The 19,952-nt window shown below is 41.7% G+C and overlaps 1 protein-coding gene across 4 annotated transcripts in view; it reads right to left on the bottom strand.

The window, feature by feature from the left end:
• The window catches only part of HEPHL1 (hephaestin like 1), a 60,727-nt gene that overhangs the window by 36,488 nt on the left and 4,287 nt on the right, over window positions 1-19,952 (bottom strand). Inside the window, exons 1-9 of one of the 4 annotated variants that reach the window (XM_042460207.1) lie at window positions 19,296-19,325; window positions 16,070-16,282; window positions 12,193-12,372; window positions 9,566-9,820; window positions 6,710-6,878; window positions 5,398-5,534; window positions 5,005-5,136; window positions 4,230-4,441; window positions 1,533-1,683 (exon numbers count right to left, since the gene is read on the bottom strand). In XM_042460207.1, the coding sequence (XP_042316141.1) occupies window positions 1,533-1,683; window positions 4,230-4,441; window positions 5,005-5,136; window positions 5,398-5,534; window positions 6,710-6,878; window positions 9,566-9,820; window positions 12,193-12,372; window positions 16,070-16,282; window positions 19,296-19,320 (1,474 nt within the window). In that variant the 5' untranslated portion in view covers window positions 19,321-19,325. Of the gene's footprint in view, window positions 1-1,532; window positions 1,684-4,229; window positions 4,442-5,004; window positions 5,137-5,397; window positions 5,535-6,709; window positions 6,879-9,565; window positions 9,821-12,192; window positions 12,373-16,069; window positions 16,283-19,295; window positions 19,326-19,952 lie in introns of those variants that run through there. The other 3 variants (XM_042460205.1, XM_042460206.1, XM_042460208.1) reach the window with 3 other exon arrangements.

Genomic DNA, 19,952 nt, shown 5'->3' with positions numbered 1-19,952 from the left:
CTCTAGTGGGTTCAAGGTATAGGTCCTCCTCCCACATTTCAGGGTGTTTCTTCAACAAAGTGGAAGTTTTTTAATTTTAGTTTTAAAAAACACCTGGAAATGGGCTTTGCTTGTGAAAGTGAAGTCTTATAGTTATGGGAAAAGAAAAGTGTGGAATCATGGGCTTCTGCAGTTGATCTCCCTGTCAAAAAAACCAAAGAACACAAAGAAAGTTCCAAAGCATTAAAGAATGCAAGAGAGAAACTACACTGGTGGCTGTGGGGTCAGTGGGACAGCGAATCCACTCCAGATATTAGTCTGAATTAAAAAAAACACAACTATCTAAGGTCCTAAGCCTACTGGAGGATAGGTTTCAGCACACTGGAAAGCTCTCAGGTAGATTCACTGTGCCACTGAAATTGGAGCCACCAGCCCTTCTGTGTGTATGTGCCTTTAAGTCACCTGTCAACCTATGGCGAGCCTATGAATTTCATAGGGTTTTCTTAGGCAAGAAATACTCAGAAGTGCTTTTGCCACTTCCTTCCTTTGAAATATAGCTGACAACACCTGGTATTTGTTGGAGGTATCCCATCCAAGAAATAACCAGGGCTGTCTCTGCTTAGCTTTCATGGTCAGACAGGAACTGGTGCCCTAAGGGTTTGTTGTTGTGTGCCTTCAAGTCATTCCTGACTTATGGAGACCCTAAGGCGTTGTTATCGAGGAGTTTTCTTGACAAGATTTGTTCAGAGGAGATTTGCCATTGCCTTCCCCTGAGGCTGAGAGCATGTGACTTGCCCAAGGTCACCCAGTGGGCTTCATGGCTGAGTGGGGAATCGAACTCTGGTCTTTAGAGAAGAGGAGGGGACAGACCTGTTCTCTGCCTCCCCAGAGGACCAGTTCTAATGGCTTTAAGTTACAGGAGGTTAGATGTTGATTGAACAGTAGAAAGAAACCTCTTGACCATAGGAGCACTTTAGCAATGGAACCAGTTTCCTAGAGAGGTAGTGGTTGCTCTCAGTCTGGACATCTTTAAAAATGGACTAAACAGCTAGCTGCTGGTCTGCTGCTCTAGCTGGAGATGTTGCACTGCGAAGGAGGTTGAATTCGATGGGCCTTGGGTCCCCCTCCAATTTTATGATTCTGTGATCCCATGGCTATCATTACTTGTTCACTGTATAAAAATGCTGACATGGAACAATTAAAATAGACACAAAAATATGATTGCATATAAGTCTTTGGTAGTGATGGGCAAGTTCCACTAATAATTGCTGGAAGAGGATTCAGAGCCCCATCAACTATGAACTGCCATTGTACAGTAGTGACATTCTAACGATATGGTAAGGCATACAGAGCAAGGGAAGGCAAGACTTTTCCCTCCTTTCTTTCCTGGTGATGGTATTCCAGCAATGGGGACAAACTGAGAGATGGAACAGAGAAGACTCTCCCTCCACTCTTTGGTATCCCAGTTCCTTTAACTAAATGGGAATTTCTGCTTTATAATACCCAAAGACTCCAGCCATCCTCACTTCCTAAAAAACCGGCACACTTCTTACCATGCATTGTGTTGGATTCTTGGAAATCCTCATCTTCCTTATTAACTATTGAGGGATCACCAGTAAATGCCTCAATGTTTGTGTCAAGATAGAAACTCAGATTCTCATCCATAATTGCAAAGAGCAAATAGAATTCTTTGTCTATCCCTTTCTGCAAGCAAAAAATAAAAAAGTTCCAAATAATACACACTTTTAAAAAAGAAACTGTAAACATGAGATCAGAAAGGAATCATTACATTAGAATAGTCTTAAATAAATAAATAAAGTGGCATTGCAGTACAGAATGTCAGAGTGGAGCTGTTCGAAAATGTCGCTACTGTATTTGAAGCCCTGTTCTGAAGTGGGAAGTCCATTATGCAAAATATTCTAGAGCAAAAATCAATTACTTTATTCTAAAACCATTCTGTCTTTGCCAATACTCAGGCTGTGAATGACATTGCCTCTACAGTTTCCATAGTGCAGGGTAGGGGCGACTGTGAAAGCTGAAGGGGCCATATCACCTGTACAGGAGACCTTGGAGAGCTAGCAACTGCTTCCTCCCTCTAAAAAAAAACCCTTTATGGGACATGGGGGCATGTGCTGGGGCCTTCTTGGTTCCATAGAGGACATTTTGAGGCATATATATATATATATATATATAATCACAATAATTCATCTTCACCCCTGGGAGATCCAGGGGGGCTCCAAGCACATGGAAGGGTCCTGCACACCCCCTAGAAATCATGTTTGGACATTCTGAAGCAAAAAAATAAAAATAAAAATATTATCACCACTCCTGCTCCTGTTCTCTGTTTTTATGAATGAAAATAAAACCCTGCAGCATAAAGAGCTCATTAGTTTGCTTCTGGTTGTTGCTAGGCTTGAGATAGCTAAGAACTGGAAAGTCGAATATTGCAGGATGGTGGACTAGACTCTGGGACTTGTGGTCAATGGAGAAAATGGCAGATAATAACAGCACAGCAAGAGGCTTACACTCTGGATTGACCTTTCATAAGATTTGGCACCCATTTATTGAATACATCCAGCAAGATTTAGTCTCTAGACATCCCCCAATTTTAACTAATGTGTTATGGAAAGATGTCTTTGAGGTAGGGTTGTCATAACCCGGCTGCAACCGGGATTGTCCTGGTTTTGGCAGCCCTGGGCCCCTCCCGTCCCGGGTGCCGCCAAAACCCGGGACAACCCCGGTTGCAGCTGGGTTGCACCGCGACCGGGGCCTCGCTGCTGCCCTCCTCCTCCTCCACCGCGCATGGCTGCGCGAAGGAGGCAGAGGAAGAGGAGGGCTGTGCGGCCTGGGGCGGAGGAGGCGAAGGTGGAGGCAGCGCCTCCTGTGCGCGGCCACGCCACCCTCCCCACCGCCCCGTGGCCTCCTCCCTCCTTCCCAGCCTCTGAAGAGGCCGAGGCCTCTGCAGAGGCTGGGAAGGCATGTGGGGAGCCACTGCGATCACGGTGAACGTGGGTGGCCTCCTTCTTCCTTCCCGGCCTCTGAGGAGGCCAAGGCCTCCACAGAGGCCAGGAAGGAGCGTGGTTTCGCATGTCCTCCATTTTTTAAAGTGCCCTACATTTGAAAATGTTGTCCTACATTTGTCTGACATTTGTCCCGGTTTGGAGGTCCTAACCTATGGCAACTCTACTTTCAGGATCCTTGAATACACCTTTTATCTATAATTTTCAAGGCCTTATCTGGGTTCTTGCCTTTATTGTTGTTTTGGTGTACTGTTTGTTGTCATGTTTTGTTTTAGAATGTATTAATAAATTGTAATTAAAATATTTGTTTTATTTGTGGAGGGGAAGGTGCAAAGCAAATATTATTTCACCATTCAAGGACCCTAAGGGGCCCTAAAGTGGTCCTGAAAGTCACATGAAGCCTGGATGCCACACCTTTCCCACCCTGCCATAAGAACATCATGTACACACACACACACACACACACACACACACACGGCTTGGTGGAATATCAGGAATTGCACACATATTTTTAAAAGGGGAACATTAAGACCAAGCGAACACAAGCAACAGAACTAAGGCTGCACATGCTCAGCAGGCATTGAATGTTGACTAGGGACAAGAAAGGAAATGGAACATTGGGAAGGAGGGAGAATGGAATAGACTAGCTGGGCCTAAACTGCTAGTCTTAATTAGAGCAGACCAGCTGAATCAATGGAACTTACTAACAGTACATTCACCAAGGACTTCTTTTAGTAGATGTCCCTCTGCAACATCCAGGCCGGAACATGGAAAACTATTTTTTGAACTACAGTGTAACTTTCAGTATCCCCAGGCCAGCATGGCCAAACAGTTGCTGATCCAGACAGTTCCTAATGGTAGCCCTGCCTCACAAGAGTTCTCAGAGTGAACGATACCCTGGGTTCCTCTGGCTTTTTACATAACCTCTTCTCCCATTATGCTATGATGTACCCAATCCAGGTATGATGGTTCATATTTTTGAACTGATAGATAAAATTGGCATGTGCACCTATCTCATTTAGGATCTTTGTGACTTTCCAGAGGACATTTTGTTCTCCCTGTTGGAGACACAAAGTGGAACTAGATTAACTTTACCCTGCTCCAGCAAAGTGATTCTAGTTCATACATTTCCAATGAGTGCAATCAATACAAGTCAATACAAGCTACCAGGTTCAACCTAGGCTCATTCATTTGGAATGTGTTCAGTTGGAAACCCATCAGGATATGTACCTGTGATCCATCAGGTTCCAGAGAATCCTTTTTACAGATTATTAGAGGTCCCACAAGACCAGATTGGGTGTCCATCACTGGATCAGTTGCTGAATAGTATAGGTAGGTGAGACAAGGTGGATCACTGTCTGTTGGGCCAACACTTTCAGGAACTCTCCATTTGTATTCAAAGACGTCACCAGGTTTAACATGGGCTCCATGCTTCTCATACCCTTAAAAATATACATAGAGGTGATAAAAAAGAACGCTCCAAATTTGTTAAGAATGCTAAAACCCAGATTCATCATCATAATCATCATAATCTCTGGTGTTACTGACAGTAATTCTGGACCATCACTGATTTGAACTATATCCAAGAATCTAGAATCAGAGAATAAAGTTGCATGTTGCAAGTAGTAATAGTAGTAGTAGTCATTATTACCATTATTAATAAGAAGTCATTTATATCCAAAACATATCATATGCATATGTATCATTGTGACCCATAGAAAGAGGGTGGAATGTAAATGTGATAGATAGACAGACAAACAAACAGACAAGGAACAGCATTATCAACTTTTTTAAATCAACTATTTTAATTATTGTTATCAATAGTTTTTAACAGATTATATTTTAAATTGTAACAGATTTAATTCTTTTTAAAGGGGGGTAAAATTTGTATCTGTATTGTTGATTATGTATTGTATCAGTTATAAAAATGTAAGCTGCTTTGCTGTTATAGCAGAAAAGCAGGATATAAATAAAAGTTTTATTTTATTTTATTTTATTAACTCACCATCCACATAAGACGCTCCTTCTGACGACTTGTTGAAAGCTACACCATGAGGCATCATGCTGTGGTTCTTGTCTGCTTTATTAGCAAACGTAATCAAAATTGTATCTCCAACTTCAGCTTTGATAACTGGGCCTTGAAAACAGGGGGAGATAAATGAGCTGATTTGCTCACTGAATTAATATGGGTCAAACTTTCTCTCCCCCTCTCCCTCCTCACCTACCTCACAGGACTCTTATGGGGATAAAAATGGGGAGAAGGAGACTTTGTTAACTGTGGTATACCTGTATAGGTTTATTTCACTGTGTTGGCAAACCACAAACTCACATCATGGTCAGTGATGTGACTGAATCCAGAAGTGAGAGAAGAGTCAATATTTGAACTCTTCAGTCGTACCAAGTATGCCAAGGTGAGCAGCATCTTCAAGTCTCTCCTTTTTGGAAAACCTTCTGTCGGTGTAGGCTACATAGTGAACTTTCCAATATCTCCCTCCTATTCGATCTTCTCCTTGTCTGAAGAAAGGTTCTGAGTCACTGTGAGATGACAAGACATTGTCTCTCATTGTAAGGCTTGTCACAGATTTGTAATACATAGCTGAATATCACACTATACTGTTATAGCACTATTATTCCACTTTAACTGCTATGGCTGCCTCCTGTGGAATCCTGGGATTTGCAGATTGGAGAGATGCATTCAGAATTCTCAGGCAGAGAGCTCTTAGGCCTTATTCAGCTATTTCACAGGAGGCAACCATAGCAATTAAAATGGAATAAAAACATTATAATGGTGTAGTATGATATTGACAACAGTTTAAAGCACAATGATAAAACCCTCAGCTTTGGAATGAACTAAACATTATGTGAAACAGGTTATTTATTTTGTTATTTATTTTTTATTTTTTTAAAAAAATCTCCCAGCAACTCTGAGCTGCAGTTTTAGCCTTGTAACAAACCTATGAGGAAGGTTACTCTCAGAAGTAGCTATTTGCCAAGGACTGCAACTGGAGTTTGGAAACACTGGCTGGCATGCTATACTGCTGTTACGGATCTATAACTGCTCCACAATCAACTACATGAGGTAATGTCTTTCTCTCTACATATGCCTGCCTTAGCACTGAAATCTATTGGAAAAGCCCTTCTCCATGCCCCAACAGTTATTGTTATTGCTGTGCCTTCGAGACATTTCTGACTTAGGGCGGCCTATCACAGGGGTTCCTTGGTAAGATTTGTTTAGAAGAGATTTGCCATTGTCTTCCCCCGAGGCTGAGAGTGTGTGCCTTGGTTATAGAGAACATGAAAGGAATAGCCCTCAGGATGGTGACCTGCATTTTTCACAGGAAAGATAGTATACTGGTTTGAGAAATGAATACAAGCAATTTCCCACTAACTCCTATACAAACAAGCTTCATTTATACAGTATACTGCTTCATACCGCCTAAGCAGAGTCTAAGCGGTTTACAACTGTAAGCTAATTTGCCCCAACAATCTGTGTACTCATTTTAGCAACCTTGGAAGGATGCAAGCCTGAGTTGAGCCGTTTTGCTGAACTCGCAACCTTATGGTTTTGAGTGAGTGGCAGCAGTACAGGCATTTAACCACTGTGCCACCAGGACATGGCATGTGACATATATTAAAGAAAACTTCAGCTTTCAGTTCAAAGAAAATAAGGAAAAAATCTGGACTAGAGTGATATCAAGCTGGACACTTGCCTTCCAGTAGCATTTAAAGCCTGCCCGGTGAATTTATCAATGCCACCAGGTCCATAATCCCACAGAATTCTTTCAGCAGCAATGAAATATCTTCTTTCCTGTCCACTCTCTGAAGGCCTTGTAATGTTGTGGTTGCAGGCCTTGATGTTGAACAATCCCATCATACCAGCTGTGGTGCAGAAAACACTCATAAGAAGCATTTCATCTCTTTTGACCTTGCAATACAACCAATTCTTCTGATGCTGTAATTTCCACACTGGGCTATTATCGAGGATAATCAGTGTGCTAAAAGAGAATTACCAGCATGTCACAAGAAATGAATGAATGAATGAATGAAATACTTAACCTTCATTAAGACAAATGGGACATTTTAATCTCCAAGAGTCACACTGTGTTCCAGATTTCACCAGTACTAGATCTACAAAGCAGGCATTTAATGACATTGCCACCTGAGGAGTTGCAAAAAATGTCCCTGAGTTTCAATCACCCGCCATGTCAAACTTTTGTTTAAACAAAAACAAAGGAAACAATGTTTTTAATATTAAAAAAATTTGGGACAAGGTATTCAACACCATCTTTAAAACTAACTGATTTATTTCAGTATGATATTTTTGTGGATTTTAATCAGCTTCAGGTTCTTGCTGAAGTAAATTACTCTAAGATATGCTACTGAATTCTCCACTCATTCATTCACTCTCCCTTTCTGTTTATGCTAATACAAACCAACCATCTTTCCCCAAAACTAGTATATTTAAGTCACAAAAACTGTGTTGGTGATGACCATTTGCAAAAAGGAAAGGAAGATAATTACTCAAAATAAAATATAATGTGGATACCAATTTTCTGATTCTCGGTGTTTCAATATTGTTGAATACCCACAAACACTCTTATGTACATGGGGCATTTTTGTATCCCAGAACATACTGAAATAGTATGGAATCATGATAACCAAAGTGATATCAAACTGCTATAAGCGGGCAGCACAGATGCACTCTGACTCTGCTGCATCACATATAACTGGATCACTCAAACATTCCTACATTTTCAGGACTAAATATAGGAACATATTTAGTCCAGAGATGATGGAAGTTGGTATTCCCTTCTTTCCTTTGCAATGACCAAAGCCCTTGCCCAACTCTTAACTGTCTGATTAAAAATAATAATTCTAAGCCGTTCTGAGAGCCATTAGGGCTGAAGGGCGGGGTATAAATACCTAAATAAATAAAAAATTAAAAAACTCATTGTATTGCTGTGATAGCTTCCTTCTATGGCCATTCTGTTGCTAGTAGAGACCAGGGGTGGGATCAGAAAAGTGTCTTGCTATGTTTCCATAGCTAGATCATACTGACAACACGATCTGCTGAGACCTCCAGATGACCAGAAGATGTCATCAACTTGTGTTTGGCTGGACGAAGAGCAGCTGAGTTCCATATACAGAATATTGACTATCCAACTTATTGCTGTTATGTGTGACCATGTAGGATATTGGCAATGGTCTGTTTAACCTATGCTTATTTCACATTACAAATTCAGTCTTCCTGTTTATACTGTACTGCTTGTTTATACAATTTATCTACACAACACAGGTATAGCAGTTTGATGTCATTTTAATTGTCTTGCCTCCACCCTGGTGTTTATAGCCTGGAGAGAGGCAGCATGGTTTAGCAGTGGTGTGAGTATTGGATTATGACTCTGGGGACCAGGGTTTGAATCCCCATTCAGCCATGGAAACTTACTGGGCAAGTCTCACTCTCTCAGCCTTAGAGGAAGGCAATAACAAGCCCCCTCTGAAGAAATCTTCCGAAGAAAATCCTGTGATAGGTTCATCTTAAGGTTGCCATAAGTCAGAAACAACATGAAAGCACACAACAACCATGTGGTATTGTACTTAGAATTCTTCATGAGAGAGCTTTACAGCACTTCCTTGAGCAAAAGTGCTAGAACACTCTAGCAAAAAATTCTGCAAGTCAAGGTAAACAAAACAATCAGCCCTACACTTAAAACCAGTGCTTCCCAAAGTAATAAAAAACATATAGAGAGATCTTGTAGCACCTTTGAGACTAACTGAAAAAAAGAAGTTGGCAGCATGAGCTTTCATAGACTTCAGTCTACTTCTGCCAACTTCTTTCTTTCAGTTAGTCTCAAAGGTGCTACAAGATCTCTCTATATACTGATTCCACAGACTAACACAGCTATTCAATCATCCCTCTGTTTTCGCAGATTTGGAGTCCGCACCTGCTGACCGTTTGTGGGCGGCAAACAGACGGGGACAAAATGGGGCACGCGCTGCCATTCAAGCCAATGGGGTTCGAATATTGGCAATTTTTTGTTTTTGCGTGTGTGTTGGGGGAGGTCCAGACAGATCTCCTGTGAAAACGGAGGGGTGACTATATAATACAAAGCATATGATTGCCCTAGCAAGAGTTTTTCTCACCTCCATATTTTTCAGAGTAAACTGCTTTGTCTGGTGACTGCTCATGAGAAGGTAAACCTAGGTTTCATTTGCAAATCTGATGGCTCAAGCAAGAAGCTCTGAAGTAATTACACTACTGGGGAGGAAAACATGCTATTAACTTCTAATTGCAGAGCTGGGGATCTCATATACTTTGGCCCCAAGTACCTTCCCCAAATACAGAGCTCAAGATTCTGCAGGAAGAAGTCATGACAGTTAAAGAGGTATCAGACTGCTGTAACTGTGCAGTGCAGACACACTCCCTGTAAGGCGCCATGCAAATTAATAGTGCATCATCACCATCATCATTGTTGTTGGTGAAAATGAGAACAGTAGTGTTTGTGGCCTGTCTGTGATATTGAATACTCAATTTATTGTTGCTTCTTGAACGACATATACTTTACCGTCTATATGATGGATGACTTGACAGGTCACAAGCCACTTCCCAACATTCTCTGCTATCATTTCTGCTGTGATGAAGGTGGCTGGAAAGAGGCTGGCGACATCTGCCCTGTGTCCTCTCTCAATGAAAGTGTGACCAAAGAACTGCACAGAGTGAACATCTGTTTCAGTACCCATTCCGAATAAATGCCAGGACACCTGTTCACCAGCACACATCTCCAAGCCAGGGAGGTTTCCAAATATATAGCCATTAATTGCTAGAAACACAAAATATAATTACAGAAGACAATCCTTGAGTTATAGTAACATGAATAACAGCAAACAGAACAAATCCTGAGAATATTGGCAGGTCAAATACACAACCCTGCTGTTAAAAATTAGGCTAGCCTTGCAACATTATGCTAAACATGAGAAGAAACTCACTAACAGAAAGAGCTGTTTAACAGTGGAACAAATTAACCAGTAGGCTTTTCTTTACAGGAGAAAGTGGTAGGCTTTCCTTCTCTGGGTATTTATCTGATGGCAAATACTGTATTTGTATGCCGCAATGAGCAGTAAAATAGGACTAGATAACATCAAAAGTCACTTCCAACACTGATTCTACACCCCCTGATTGGGAACACAGGAGGCTGCCTTACCGATTTAGGCAACTGGTCTATCAAGCCCAATAGTCTCAATTCTAACTGGCAGTGGCTCTCTAGGCTAGGAATCAGGATTTTTTGCTAGCCCTACCTGGACATCCTTGCCTGGTCATGCAGTCTCTATGAGAAAATTCAAGTACTAACCAGCCCAACCTGTTTAACTTCCCGTATGAAAGGAGATCAGGAAAGATGTTCTCAGGATGATATAGTGGTAACAAGTTGTGGGAATTTTAAGACAATATCTTCCAGACTGAAATAAGCACAATCTTTGTGATCACTTCCTGCTTGATGATTCCAAATCAGGATTAAAGGAGGAGCAAACCAACGGGAAAACCAGAAGATACATGATACCTACACAAGGCCTAGCCATACCGGGAAGCTCTCTTTACTCCTTCCTCTCCTAGAAGATCCAGTGAGCAAGCTCACTCCAGGGCCTGAGGATACTGAATTGCCCAGACAGATACTGCATTATGCACTTCAGTAGCTCACTGAGGTACCCAGCCTGCTTTCTATTGACATCCTTTGCCAATCTAACATCCAAAATTGTCGCCAGCCTTATCAATGTAAAGAATGCTTCATTACTGTCTGTTTCCCATTAACAAAGGAGCCTGTGAGCTTCACACAAGATAGAGACAATGATGTACAGTATTATCAAAATTAAAAATCAATTGGTATTTCCTCTCTCCCAGCAAGTCTAGGGGTATTTCCAGGTGAAATCTATTACAATTATATTATCCAATCAGCCCCATCTGAGAGTCTGCAGACCCACCTTATTCTTTATATCTCAAGACAAATATACAGACTAGATGGCATTAAGGACAAATTTCCACCTCCTTTCAATTTCTGCCTGAAAAACCAGCCATCTTGTTGTTTTTTCCTGCATTTGGGGGAATTTGGGAGGTAGTTGGGGGCAAGGGAACCCAAATAGCTATGATTTATGGTAAAGTGGGTATTTTTATGGTGATTTGAAAAAATCTGGAAGTAGTGGAGGACCTTAAGCCTCCTGGAAGGCTGCAAACCAAGGGCTGGAGAGGCCTAACTGGGGCTGCACTTTCACCAACTTATTAATAAAGGTTTTAATACAGTATGGATGAGTGTTTCCCCTCCATGGGCAGTACAGAGTCATCCATGCCATAGTATTCCTGATTTCTATGTGTGGATATGAAAGGTGGACAGTGAAGAAAGCTGACATGAACAGAATCAACTCATCTGAAATGTGGAACTGGAGAGGGGTTCTATGGATTCCATGGACCGTCAAAAAGACAAATAAATGGCTCCAAGAGCTAATCCTGCCTGAACTCTCATTAGAAGCAAAAATTACTAAACTGAGGCTATTGTACTTCAGCCACATCATGAAGTAATATGACTCATTGCAAAAGATAGCGATGCTCAGAAAAGTGGAAAACAATAGGGAAGAGGAAGACAACAAATAAGTTGATTCGATAAAGCAGTGCTTCCCAAACTTTGGTCCTCCAGATGTTTTGGACTAGGGCTTCTGGGAGTGGAAATCCAAAACACCTGGAGTACCAAAGTTTGGGAAACACTGCAATAAAGGAAGCAACAGGAGTGTTGAGCAGGGGCTCTTGGAGGTCTCTAATTCATAGGGTCACTGTAAGTTGAAGCTAACAGCAAATAAACCAGCAACAACAGTGTACATGTTGAAGCCTGACTATTTTCTCACAATAAATGGCAAAAGTTTTTTCACAATAGGCTGTTTATAGCATGATCTCTCTTTTATTGGAAGAGATGTAGAGATGGCACAGGGTTCAAGAATTTGCCTGTGAGAGGAACAGCTTGAAAGTGAAGGTACCAAATCCTGAATGGCCTGTATATCAAGCTGTGAATAGCGCAAGCAAGAGGCATTAATATTCTGACTCAGTGACTGAGTACATTATGGGATTCTACAATTAAAACAAGTAAGAGCAGCTAGAAATCACACCCCAAAGAACCACAAAACCAGTGTTGTACCCTGTAACATTGACTCTCACCGTGCATCTTGTTGCTGAACTGGAAATCTTTGTCATCTTTATCAACCGTGCTGGGATCTAAGCAGAAGGTGTTTATATTCTCATCCAGATACCAACTGAGATTTTCATCCACAATGCTGAACATCAGAGCAAAGCCTTTGGTGTCATGGGTCACTGACTCTAAGTTATTGTCTAATAATCCTTAAGAAAGCAACCAAAATTAATTTAATTAACCTTAATATATTAATGCACAAGTCCTTACAACTGCACATATTACAAAAGGAATTTCCTTAGAGAAGGTTTTGACCACAAGGGAACCAGCTTTTAATAAGCAGATTCATTGCTTTCACACATCAATACTAACTGTCAGTTATAAAGACCTGAAAAACCGGTATCATCCCATAGCCTTTGGAAGATTGCTGGTGAGGGTCATAATTTACATCTTTCTGGATCCTGTTGCATTTTATCCTACTTCCACAACTGTATTAAAAGGAACTGGAAATCTCTATTGTGATCTATGTTACATAACTTTACATATATGTAGCTAAGTACCAGAGACACTAAGGCGCAGTACAGACCACCCGAAAATGGTGGTCTGCAGGTGCCCATTTTAACTCCGGAGGGACACCGCAGCTGCCAGACTGCGCGACGTCCCTCTGGAGTAAAAAGAACCTGGTTCTTCTGGATTCTTCCAGGTTCTTTTAGCGGCACCCAGGTTATGTCACAAGTATGCCATTGGCGCACTTGTGATGTAACGAATGTGCAGAGACGTGCGGACGCTATGCGTCCCTTACATCAAGATGGCAGCATCCATGTGAATGGGCCACTGCCATCAGGCCGCCGCCAGTACATACTAGAGTTCCGGACTATGCGGTTGCTGTGCAGTCCGGAACCCTAGTATCGCTGCTGCCACGTTCCTTTCAGCCCGTCTGTCTTGGGCCTAAGAAACCCTGTGAGTGAATAATGAAGATGCATAATTTGAGACCAGCAAGAATATCCTGATGCACATCAGGCTTTATCAGTGTGCATCAAAACTCTCTAGCCTGCGTCTGTGTGCATCAGTCTCACTATTTATTAGTCACTTTGCTTGTTCCCGTATGTAATAATATGTCAGCCCCTTGCTGAATACATATGTTGCAAAACTGCTCAATTCTATTTCCCACAGATACAAGGCCACTTACAAAGAGGTATGGTAAGTCCTTTACTGAATTTTGCCCATCTTTAATAACCTCAGGCTTTAATGTCACTCTGTATTGCATCTGAAGAAGTGGACCAATATCCACGAAAGCTCTTGCTAAAATATAAATCAGTAAGTCTTAAAGATGCCGCTAGATTTCTTTTTTCTCTTCCCCTGCCTTTCTTTTCTTTTCATGCTACAACAGACTAGCATGGCTATTTTTTGGTGGTGGGTGAGGAATAAAAATACCCTTCAAGTAAATTTATTAGGAGACAATTCAGATTGTAATCAAATACCTACCTTTCATTAGTAGGAAACCATGCACAAACTTGATTCTAAGCCTGCATGGTATTTCTACCATGGATATGTGTTCCCTTCCAGATTCAGCACAGAGCTCTTGTCCTTATCTTCAAAGCTCTTTCTAGCCTTGGCTATCTTATCTCTCCACACTTACAACATTCTGTGTGCCCTCCTGTGGTTTTTGTTCTTCACCTTAGTACAAGCCTCTCTCTTGCTCTCTCAAAGGCTGTTCCCTTTCTCCTTGGCTTCTCTATATGTTTGAAACAGTGTCCCAGAAAGAGCTGCATGATGCTCAAGAACTGTGCAAAATAAGGTGACACCTGAGGCAGGTGAGGGGCAACCCTGCCTTGAACCCTCACTGTCTGGTGTCCTCACAGCAAGGCACCATGGGTGAGGTGCCCACATACCACACCAACTACATGTCCTGCCCCTGACATCATTGGCTCCCAATCAGTAACACTTTTCTGGTTTCTGCATCAGGAGCCAGCTTTGCCTATGCAGTGCCTTCCAAATCAGAGAGAACATCAAGCATAGGACATCAAGAAGCCCTAACTGAGCCATATAACTTAAAATAGGCTCTTTGGACTACACAACATGTCCTTTCCAACTGGATCAGGGGCAATATGGGCAAAGTACCATCTGAGCCGCACGACTCAGTCAGGAGGTTATGCTTCTTGCCACACCTTTCCCAAACCTCAACACACTTCCCTCTACACCTTTCCCAAGTGGAGCTAACTGCTTAGAAATAACAGAAATATACCCCTATGTGCTATTTACTTTTTCAACTGGGAAGGGGGATTTCCTCATATCAGGGACTGGAGCTTAACAATGGAAGGGGGTCGTGATCAGCCCCTATTTTATGTGAGGCAGGGTGGTTGCAGAAAATGCCCTTTCCTGGAAGCACTCCAAGGCTGCATCTAGACTGCACCGTTAATACAGTGTGACACTGTTTTAACTAACATAACACAATGCTATGGAATTTTGGGATTTGTAGTTTTGTGAGATACTAAGCCTTCTCTGTCAGAGAGCTCTGGTGCCACAACAAACTACAAATCCCAGGATTCCATAGATGGAACCATGGCAGTTAAAGCAGTGTTAAACTGTATTAATTATGCGGTGTGGCAGCAGCCCATGCATAGGCAAAGAGAGAGACAATATTGCAGCTGGAATTCACTATCTCAGTTACAGACGAGTATGTGGTGTTACCTATAGAGTTACATATCCATAACTGATTCATGCTCATGGTCCCTATGTATTCACAATTGTGGCACCATTATCACTATCATAAAAGTACCACAATCCTGTTTTTCCAGGCAGCAGCCACAAGCAATGGAAGTCTGCTCTCCTATCAGTTGGGGTGCAGTATACTAATGTTCCCACCCCACTCTTATCAGCAATCTCCAATGCAAAAAGGAATTGTGAGAGGGGCCCTGTTTCTGATTATTACACCAGAGATCACTGCAACAAGGGGCTGGAAATGTCAGTATGGTGCACCCTGACTGACAGTTCAACAGAATTCCAATGTGTGAAATGGTTGCTGCCTGGGAAAGCAGGATGGGAGCAGGCTGGGCCAGGAAACACTATTTTAGTTAATTATACATGTATGAATGAACATATTTCTTTTTAAAACTCCCCTTTCCATTCTTAAAAAAAGGCTCGTTGTGACTAATGACAATTTTAAAACAACTTCTCAAAAACAACAGTGGAAAATCACAGTTTAACAACTGTAGAGTATGAGATGAAAGAGATGTTAATTCTGTAACTTAATAAAACTGGTGGACCAAAAATTTGTCAAAAGTGAAAAGTATTTCCAAGGTAGTACCAGACCAACTCTGCCAAGACATGCTTCCATAGTTCCACAGCTTACATGTGACCACTGAAATAAAAAACGTTTTCATTTCCCCTTCATCTATACCTCTACTAGTCACAATTAACATACATGGAAAGAACAAGAAAACATTTATGGGAGGAGACAGTCCATTAGTTATCCTGATTTTAAGCCATATAGTTTTTTTAAGTTAATAAACCAGCATTTTAAATTGTGCTTAGAAATGCACTAAGACTGTTCAGCTGCCATATGTACAACAATTATTACTGAACTAGAATCTTTTAAAGCAGAAATTCTCAACCAGGGTCACTCCAGGTATTGCTGAATTTATTTATTTGTCTATTGCATATCTCACCTTTTTCCCTAAATGGGATTCAAGTTGGAGTTGAACATCCACTCACAGAGTTCTTCACCAATGGTTTTGCCAGATGGGGCTCTTGGGAGCTGAAGTCTCCCACCCCACCTCATCAAGAACCACTGGTTTAAAGCAAAGTATCAAAATCTATTAGGAGTCAGGGCAAACCTGCACATGTTGTGATCCACAAAGCCAAAGCTCACCACTAGAGGAGCACTGAGTAGTTTATACGACATACCTTTCTTACAAACCAGCAATGGTCCAATTAACCCAGTGCTGATGTCTTTTGGTGTGTCAATGTGTGAATGGTAAATCCAAGTCAGACACGGTGGATCTGTCAGGGCTGGTGCAAACTCATCTGTAACTGGCCATGTATATGTGTAATTAGTCCCAGGGAGAACAAAATCATCTTCTTTGCTTTTGCCACCTGTTCCATCACGGTAAAGGGCTCCTGAAGTAGAAAAGATCAGTTAGAAATCTAAAGTTTACTATGCTTCCCTTGATAAACAGGGATGGAGATATTTGGCAGGTTGGGGTATGTGTGTGTGTACAATTTTGTCTCTCAGAGACCTGCAGGTATCTGGACACCCTTTAAAATGTTAAATTTTCTCATTTTTTTTCAAAAACAGAAGTGCAACAAATCCTAGGTGTTTTTTTTTTGTAAAAGCCAATTGCATATTACAACAAGTCCCCATGTCATGTTCTTTGTTGTTATGAATGCCCTTGAGTCAACTTCGACTCATGGCAACCCTGTGAATGAGACTTCTCCAAGACCCCCTGTTCTGAATCTCTCTGCTCAGGTCCTGCAGGATCAGGCCCGTATCCTTGGGCTTGATTCTGTCCCAATAGCAATTCTATTGGGATGACATTTGTTCCTGGTGATTTGTTATTTCCTATTGCTTTGAGTGTAGCTTTCACTTCAGTTTCCAAAATTTGAGGTTTATTGTTGTAAGTTTTTTCTTCCCATGTGTTATTCAACCTTTCACATTTCTTCTGTGTATTCTTTCCATCTTTTCTTTATTTCATTGTGGTTGTGTATTATATTCCTCTTCTAATCGTACAGCACCCTCACTCTTGGTTTGAATTTCTATTTAAACTCTCGGGTCATGTGGAAGAGGTTTCTTTCTTTTTTTTGCTGTTGGCTACCAATTCTCTGCATTGATTGTTCTAGTAATTCTCTTTATCCTTGCACACTAATTTTTGGACAGTAGCTGTTCTAATTAATATGAAATCACTACTTCTAGAAGCACCAAATCAGTTTTTCCTGTCGAGGGAATGTTTGAGAAGTCTAGAAACAACTTTTGCTGTTAACTGCCCTCAAGTCAATCTTGAAGCATGGTGACCCTGTGGCTGAGACATCCCCAAGACTCCCTGTCCTCCACTTCTCTGCTTAATTCCTGAAAATTTATACATGTGATATCCTTAATAGAATCCATCCATCTAGCGTGCAGCCTTCCTCTGTTTCTGCTTCCCTCCACCTTTCCCAGCATTATTGTTTTTTCTAACGAGTCCTCTCTTTTCATGTCCAAAATATGACAGCCTAAGTTTTGTCATTTTGGCATTCAGGGAGATTTCTGGCTTGATATGCTCTGGAACCTATTTGTTTGGCTTTTTGACTACCCACAGGCACTCTTCTCCAGCACCATATCTCAAATGAATTGATTTTCTTCCTATCTTCTTGCTTAACTGTCCTGTTCTCACATCCATATGTGGTAAACATTCATGGGTAACTGTGTTGGCTGTTTAACAAATACAAGCAAAAATCCATCAGTGATCCATCAGTTATTGGCCAACTGAAATGCACAATATACTTATTGCAAGCTTTTGAAGCTCCTTCATCAGGCAAGATGTTACAAACCAAACCGGAGGGGGAAAAAACATCCCAAATACTTGGAGATGTTAGATGCCTACAAGTTGTTTCAGTCATTAGTAAAGATGTTATGATGGGGAGGATATCTTTTGCAGGCAGAGTCCTGCTCCTTCTGGTGATGGGGCAATAGGGAGATTTTCAAAGTCCAGGAAATTTAAAGTCCATTTGCATCTCAACAGGGACCCCTCTTTTGCAATCCAATATGTCTCCTCTCCCGTGAAGTTACAGGACTCTTTGTAGGAAGAGAACAATAGATTCCTCAAGAAGTCTCAATTTTTTTGCATCAGGAGCATTTTGGTGATGTAGTGGTAAAACATGCAAATTCAGTCCAAATTTAAGAAGAAAAAAAATTGTTTTACCTTGGCTGAAGTCCAAGACCCAGTTGTAGTTCTTTCATAGCTGCCCTCCTCATATTTAATCTTCTTCTGATTTCCTAGCCGCAGTCCCAGCTCCTATCAATGTTTGACCCCAGGTATGAGAACTCTTTTACTGCAGTGCGCCCGCGTCATACGCGGCTTTCAACATACGCTGAAAGCCGCGCAAGGAGGAAGGGGCAGCGTGTCTCATCAGGAGTAATGGGGTGTGCACCCATGGTGCATGCATGCCGCCGTGCCACCACCGCCTGCACAAGCCCCATTCATTTAAATGGAGCTTGAGCATGCACAGAATTTGCTTTACACGGTTGTCCAGGTTGAATAAGAGCAACTTAGAGTTCCAAAAGCTGAGACCCACATGTAGCATATTAGGCACAGTTTTCCCAATCCTATTTTAAAACCATAACATCATTCCCCTTTCTTCCAAAGATCAGAGAGGAATGTAGAACATTAGGTAGCCAAATGGCACCATTTGGCAGGCATGAAGGAGAACATCAAATCTCATATACATGCAGAACTCTAGTACTTCCATGTTGAATAGCTGAACATATTGGTCTCATTCATTAGGCAGGGGATCAAGAGCTACTGGGAGGCTTCAAAGGTATAGCCATGTTAGTCTGTAGAATCAGTATGTAGAGAGATCTTGTAGGACCTTTGAGACTAACTGAAAGAAAAAAGTTGGCAGCATGAGCTTTCATAGGCCCCATTCCCACTAGAAAAAGAATCAGATTGCTGAGCGAATTAAATGACCCTAGTTCCCATTTGAAACTGGTTCTTGTCGCGATGTGATTGAATCTGTCATGATGAATTGAGGCAAAGGCAAAAGAACTGGTTTTTCCAGACACCAGCTAAAAAGAGTTCATTTGAAAAAATGCGATTCCAAAGCTTGTGGAGGAAGTGGGAACAAAAGACTGGAATCGCAGCATTCTGGAAGGGAGGGACTAATGGCAGAGGGGTGTTTGACCACCACACCCCATTTTTTGGAGGATGTCATTCCTCCCCCCCCCACAGTGCTGTCTTGTCATTATTGGTGTGATGTTTGGTTCCTTTATTAAAAACAACAACACCTAAGCGCTTAAGTGACAGAATGGTTTAGCAACTACTTGCAAAGGTGCTAAAGCACTCTGTCCCTTAAGCGCTTAATTGTATTTACAAAAGAAAGAAAGAAAGAAAAGAAAAGAAAAGAAAAGAAAACATGCCCTGTCCTCCTTCTCACAAACCTCCCTGGGTCCCCATGCCCTCCATTTCCATCCTCCTCCTCCTCCTCTTCTCCCTTCCCGGCCCCCAAGCTCTCTTCCCAGCCTTGCCTCTGTCTCATCCTCATCCTCTTCTTTGCTCCACCCCCCACCTTGCCTTGCTCCATTGCCATCCTCCTTGTCACACTCTCTCTCAGCCTCACACTCTCTCAGCCTCACAACAAACTCTCTCAGCCTCCATCCCCCCCCCAATTTCTAAGCCAGAAGTACGGCAGATGATTGACAGGTGAGTTTAAAGTGGTGCTGCCAGTGGGAACCACAATCGCCTCAAAAAAAAAAAAAAACAACCATTCACACAGGGCAAGGGAAAACATCCCTTTCATAATGAGAACTAAGGGTCTTTTGAAATCGCTTTCCAAACTGGGGCAGGAGTGAATCACGAAGTGATTCATCCTGCCAGTGAGAATGACCCCATAGAATTCAGTCTTTATTCTACGAAAGAAAAGAAAAGAGAACATGCCCTGTCCTCCTTCTCACAAACCTCCAAATTCTTTCTTGTTGAGCTCTGGCCATACCAAGCTATAGTGATGCAGTCCCTTAGGTCTTAAAAAACATCCTCCACTCTAAAAAAAACCATCAAAGCATATCTTCCCTACCTTCCAACATTTCTCAAATTGAAAT

The sequence above is a fragment of the Sceloporus undulatus genome, chromosome 3, assembly GCF_019175285.1.
Source record: "Sceloporus undulatus isolate JIND9_A2432 ecotype Alabama chromosome 3, SceUnd_v1.1, whole genome shotgun sequence".
Lineage (NCBI taxonomy): Eukaryota > Metazoa > Chordata > Lepidosauria > Squamata > Phrynosomatidae > Sceloporus > Sceloporus undulatus.
The sequence above is the reverse complement of the archived record's forward strand: the minus strand, read 5'-3'. Positions and strand labels throughout refer to the sequence as shown.